The sequence below is a fragment of the Colobus angolensis genome, unplaced genomic scaffold, assembly GCF_000951035.1.
Source record: "Colobus angolensis palliatus isolate OR3802 unplaced genomic scaffold, Cang.pa_1.0 Scaffold31, whole genome shotgun sequence".
Lineage (NCBI taxonomy): Eukaryota > Metazoa > Chordata > Mammalia > Primates > Cercopithecidae > Colobus > Colobus angolensis.
Window position 1 is genome coordinate 11456263 of NW_012116377.1, and position 6281 is coordinate 11462543.

General features: G+C 38.7%; 1 protein-coding gene across 2 annotated transcripts in view; it reads right to left on the bottom strand.

The window, feature by feature from the left end:
- Positions 1 to 346: 346 nt before the first annotated feature.
- The window catches only part of SLC15A2 (solute carrier family 15 (oligopeptide transporter), member 2), a 52776-nt gene continuing 46841 nt past the window's right edge, over positions 347 to 6281 (bottom strand). For both annotated transcript variants that reach the window (XM_011950830.1, XM_011950829.1), the window contains 3 exons: positions 3739 to 3885; positions 2699 to 2803; positions 347 to 2355 (listed from right to left, as the gene is read on the bottom strand). In XM_011950830.1, the coding sequence (XP_011806220.1) occupies positions 2179 to 2355; positions 2699 to 2803; positions 3739 to 3885 (429 nt within the window). In that variant the 3' untranslated portion in view covers positions 347 to 2178. The remainder of the gene's footprint in view (positions 2356 to 2698; positions 2804 to 3738; positions 3886 to 6281) is intronic.

A 6281-nucleotide genomic window follows, 5' to 3' on the forward strand; every position in this document is an offset into this window, starting at 1 on the left:
CTCCCAAGTAGCTGGGATTACAGGCACCTGCCATCACACCAGGCTAATTTTTGTATTTTTAGTAGAGATGGGGTTTCACTCTGTTGGCCAGGCTGGTCTTGAACTCCTGACCTCAGATGATCTACCTGTCTCGGCCTCCCAAAGTGCTGGGATTACAGGCGTGAGCCACCGTGCCCATCTGGGTGTTATACTTTTTCTTATTAGCTACAGGGGAGGAAAAAACAATGGTAGGAGGTTTCAGAGAGGAAGCTCAGCACTTACAAGGAAGAACTGCTCAACAGTTTTTTCCAAACCAGTGTTCTGCAGAATACTAAAACATGTTAATTTAAACAAGGTATCTTATGTCTTTACTACAGGATATCTCAGAGTCTTTAATATGCAAATGTTAAGAAAAGGATACAGTATGCTATATTTCCCAAACTTATTTGTCCATAGACACTTCTATTTACAGAACTGTGTTAATGTCTCTTGAAACAATGGTCATAGAACAGTTTGGGTTAAAGCTATTTAAAAATGAACAGGCTGTCTTCTAAAGGAGTAGGGTCAGGTTCACATCAATATATCTGGAAAAACTGGTTGGTCTTGCTGCCACTCTTGTGCTTCTGAAATGCTTGTCATTAAAACTGAAGTATATAAAGCTTGGGCACTTAGAGCAATTTCTCTTACCTGTTAACAGTAACATTATCTGTTAATATTAACAGGTACCTGTTAACATTAACATTGTTACGTGTTAACATTAACAGTATGAGACCCAACACTGTTCTACATGAGAATAATGTTTTAAAACCAATGGAAATGAGGCTTTCTAGAACAGTGATTCTGAACTTTTTTCCTAGTAACACACTGCACAGTCATGACATTTCCATGTCTGTCCTCTGATTCATTCATTGTGTGTGAGGTAATGTTTCTCAATTTTTTTCATGACCACACACATACACAAACAAAACCCTCATGCTCTACCACCCCTACTCCCACAAATTTTGATACGAACCTCATATAGGACCATGCTCCTCTATTGACTATTTCCCTTTTAGGAGCTCAAACCTAGGCATTAATGTAACTCTTTTTGAATAAAAAGAAAATTTCTAGGCTTCAAGGAAGAAAAGGTATTTAAAACTTACGGGAAAAGTAAATCAGGAAAGTAACATCAAAAAGGAACTACTACTTTGGAGGCTAAATGGAAACATTAATAAAGGAAGTTGGACTTATAGAAACATTGTTGTTATTGAATATTTGCAGCAATAAGCAAGACAAGGTGTAATAATAAGAAAAAACTGGGTCAGCAAGGTTGATAAGACAAAGTTGCAAATTATAATTATTGTTTATACAACTGTTCACTGAAGGGCATAGTTCAGTGCCATAGAGGCTAAGAAGAATGTACTCTGTAAAAGAATGACTGGCTTTTCAGGATTTCTAAAACTTACACCTGTTCCTGTTCTCCAAAACCATTTTTACTAATGTTTACTATCTCTAATCTGGTTTCCATGATCTATCCATACTGAGAAAGGAGTGTTTGGATAAGCAAATAAAATACTATCATAATCAGAAAGATATAACTTCTCCTGTGTTATAATAAAATGACATTCTGCTTCCTACAATTTGTATTGACAAATTTACTAAAGTCTTATCAAACCTAGATAGCTGACAAACCAGGCCCTGGCTGGACCAGATCACATCATACATACCAATTCTTGAGGCCCCTGTGAATAGCATAATTACATTGCTTACAAAGAAAAATAAAAATTAAAAAAAAAATAAACTTGAAATACCATTCCTTTGTTATTCTGCAATTTTACCTCTAAATCAGTACCTCAAAAATTAGGGCCATCAGTCCTAAATGCCAGTTACCTATAAAGGAATTCCCATAACTTTCAATACCCACAGAGAATGATCTCCATTATACATGTGTATTTTCATGGCCATTTGGAGACACCAGGCCAGCTCCAGCAACACTGCATAAGTTTTAATGAGTTCATTGATAGACAGGCAGACATGGAATCTCAGGGGCCTTGTTTAAAGATGTACTGGAAAACCAGTCCTGGAACTTCTGTCCTTGGAGAAAGGTGAAGGAGATCAGCTCTGATATGCTGCTCTCTCTCTTGTCTAATCCAGTAGAAGAAAAAAAAATGCTTGAAGACAGGGCCAGGAATTGGGGTCAGGACAGAATCCAGGGAGTCATCAGAGTTTTGTCTTCTTGGTTTCTAGGTTGATCATGTTCCCTTGGATGTGAGGAATCTGCTTATCTCCTGGACCCTGCATATCCTCTGTCTTTACAGGAACATAGTAGTAGCCCATGATGGAGAAGATCAGGCAGATCACCAGCAGGAGGCAGGAAAACAAAATAAATTCGGCCCACTGCAGGGGGAAATAAATATGAGAAGAATATGGAGAAACCTGAAACTAAAGAGATCTTTACAGGATGAGGACTGGGGAGCAGACTGACCTGAGATCACCAGTTCAACCAGACTTTTGCTGGACAAAGACTGGGTTCATTGGCCTCTCCTCACATAGGTATATTGTAGTCATTATTGCCACTTACATATGTCTATTTTCCTGGTAAAGTCTGTGTATCTAACCCATTTCATGTCACAGCACTGAGTGGGGAATACAGGAAGCAGAGAGATAGGTGGAAAGGGAGAAGAGAAAGCTGGAGGAAAACCTTGAGTAGAAATGAATCCTGCTTCCCTCAGATCCATACCTGTACCAGGCCACTGAACTGTGCCACAACAAGCACGATGATATTCCCAACTGCAATTGTCAATAGCCAAGCTGCCTGGAGTACAGATTTCATGCTAGAGGGAGCCTGGGGATGACACAAATTTGAAAGTAAACAAATTCCCTTCACTGCTGTCATGCCCCATGCATCCAGGAAACTTCTCTCACAAAAACTTTCAAGTTAGAACTTCCCTCATTAAGTTCAGCTATCACATTGATTCAGAGGGTGATAATAATGCAAACAGTAAGAATAAAATGAAACTCCTAATTGAATATTTTTAAATTCATTATGTCATTTAATCTTCATAACAACCCTAAGAGATAAGTTCTATTAGTATTCTCACACATTTAAAAAATAACATTACAGACTGGGCACAGTAGCTCATGCCTGTAATCCTAGCACTTTGGGAAGCCAAGGTGGGCAGATCATCCAAGGTCAGGAGTTAGAGACCAGCCTGGCCAACATGGTGAAACCCTGACTCTACTAAAAATACAAAAATTAACCAGGCACGGTGGTGCGCGCCTATAATCCCAGCTACTCAGGAGGCCAAGGCAAGAGAATCGCTTGAACTGGGGAGGCAGATGGAGTCTCGCTCTGTTGCTTAGGCTGGAGTGCAGTGAGCTGAGATCGCACCACTGCACTCCAGCCTGGGTGACAGAGCGAGACTCCATCTCAGGAAAAAAAAAAAAAAAAAAAAAATTACAGAAAAGAGATAGTAATTTACTTGCTCAAGGTTACACAATAGGTCATGCAGTCAAAATTCTAACATGGCGAGTCTGACTCTGCAGCTCTTCATTTTAATCTTTAATCTCTTTCCTAGAACCCCAAAATCATAGACTCCCATGCTGCACTGTCATGATCTGGGGAGTCAAGATGTTCAGGTCATATATGTTCAGGGTCATAAATAAGGTACCCAAGGCCAAAATAGGTATGTTAATACCTATTTAAGTCAGTGCTAGAATTAAAATTCACCATCCTTCAATCAATGTCCCAATTTCTACCTTCTATTTGCAAAAACTTACCTGAGAATAAGAAAACTCAAGACCTGTGACAGAGAACATGACCTCTCCAGCTGTAACCAGGGCATATTGTGGTAGCTGCCATGCAATGGACATTTTATTGGCTGGAATGTCTTCAGTCTTCCAGGCCTGAAGACCCTCATTGGTGTTCTTAGTGAGAGAAAGAGAAAATGGACTTATCAGTAGTCTTAAGTAAATATTCCTAACCACAGCATTCTACAATCTTATATCCATCCTTTGTGTATTTTCCTTATTCTGCCACTTTCAGGAAATTGAGCATTTTTACACAATTCCAGCTTTTCAAAACTTCTTTTGGTAATATTGTACTCACTTGCCTAGATTCAATCAGATATCATTATTGACAGAGACTTTAAATGAGAGAATTTTTTGATATTGCAGTTTGGATTTCTACCATTTTGCCCTATCAGGTATTTTGATCCTGGACAACACTTTGAACATAAAATGGCATCTGAATTATACAAACAAAGTAAGTTTTCAGAAAGCATTTTCTTGAGAAAAGCTTAATTTCTTATTCCACTTTCTATGTAAGTACAATTAAAGTGCTTTTAACATTTGCTATTTTGATTTTTAATTTACTGAAATTACTTTTATTAGAATGAATTACTCTCTTGATAACACATTGAAGATTTACTGGTCAATTTTTAAAAATCTATATCAAATGCCACCTACTATTTTGATTTATCTTCATTGGCTTTTTTCTTTTTTGAGACAGGATCTTGCTCTGTCACCCAGGTTGAAGTGCAGCAGCACAATCACAGCTCACTGTAGCCTCAAACTCCTGGGCTCAAGCAATCCTTCTGCCTCAGTCTCCCAAGTAGCTGAGACTACAGGTATGTGCCACCATGCCCAGCTACCTTAAAAAGTTGAAATTTTTTTGTAGAGATGGAGTGTTATTATGTTGACCAAGCTAGTCTCGAGCTCCTGGCTTCAAGCAACCCTCCTTCTTTGGCCTCCCGAAGTGCTGGGGTTACAGGCATGAGCCACAGTGCCTGGCCCAAGCCATTATTTTTTAACTCAAAATTTACACATTCAAATTTTGTCAAAAAGATGTATTTTTTCTCAATTTCAGAGCCTGCTAGCCTACCAACCAAAAAAAGTCCAGGACCAGACTGATTCACAGCTGAATTCTACCAGAGTTACAAGGAAGAACTGGTACCATTCCTTCTGAAATTACTCCAATCAATAGAAAAAGAGGGAATCCTCCCTAACTCATTTTCAACATCATCCTGATACCAAAGCCTGGCAGAGAATCAACAAAAAAAGAGAATTTTAGACCAATATCCCTGATGAACATCGATACAAAAATCCTAAATACTGGCAAACCGAATCCAGCAGTACATCAAAAGCTTATCCACCACGATCAAGTGGGCTTCATCCCTGGGGTGCAAGGCTGGTTCAACATATGCAAATCAATAAATGTAATCCAGCATATAGACAGAACCAAAGACAAAAACCACATGATTATCTCAATAGATGTAGAAAAGGCTTTTGACAAAATCCAACATCCCTTCATGCTAAAAACTCTCAATAAATTTGTTATTGATGGAACGTATCTCAAAATAATAAGAGCTATTTATGACAAACCCACAGCCAATATCATACTGGATGGGCAAAAACTGGAACATTCCCCTTAAAAACTGGCACAAGACAGGGATGTCCTCTCTCACCACTCCTATTCAACATAGTGTTGGAAGTTCTGGCCAGGGCAATCAGGCCTGAAAGAAATAAATAAAGGGTATTCAATTAGGAAAAGAAGAAGTCAAATTCTCCCTGTTTGTAGATGACATGATTGTCTATTTTAAACCCCATCATCTCAGTCCAAAATCTCCTCTAGCCAATAAGCAACTTCAGCAAAGTCTCAGGATACAAAATCAATGTGCAAAAATTACAGGCATTCTTATACACCAATAATAGACAAACAGAGAGCCAAATCATGAAGAACTCCCATTCACAATTGCTTCAAAGAGAGTAAAATACCTAGGAATCCAGCTTACAAGGGGTGTGAAGGACCTCTTCAAGGAGAACTACAAACCACTGCTCAGTGAAATAAAAGAGGACACAAACAAATGGAAGAACATTCCATGCTCATGGATAGGAAGAATCAATATCGTGAAAATGGCCATACTGCCCAAGGTAATTTATAGATTCAATGCCATCCCCATTAAGCTACCAATGACTTTCTTCACAGAATTGGAAAAAACTACTTTAAAGTCCATATGGAATCAAAAAAGAGCCTGCATTGCCAAGACAATCCTAAGTCAAAAGAACAAAGCTGGAGGTATCACGCTAACTGACTTCAAACTATATTACAAAGCTACAGTAACCAAAACAGCATGGTACTGGTACCAAAACAGTGATATAGACCAATGGAAGAGAACAGAGCCCTCAGTAATAATACCACACATCTACAACCATCTGATCTTTGACAAACCTGATAAAAACAAGCAATGGAGAAAGGATTCCCTATTTAATACATGGTGCTGGGAAAACTGGCTAGCCATAAGTAGAAAGCTGAAACTGGATCC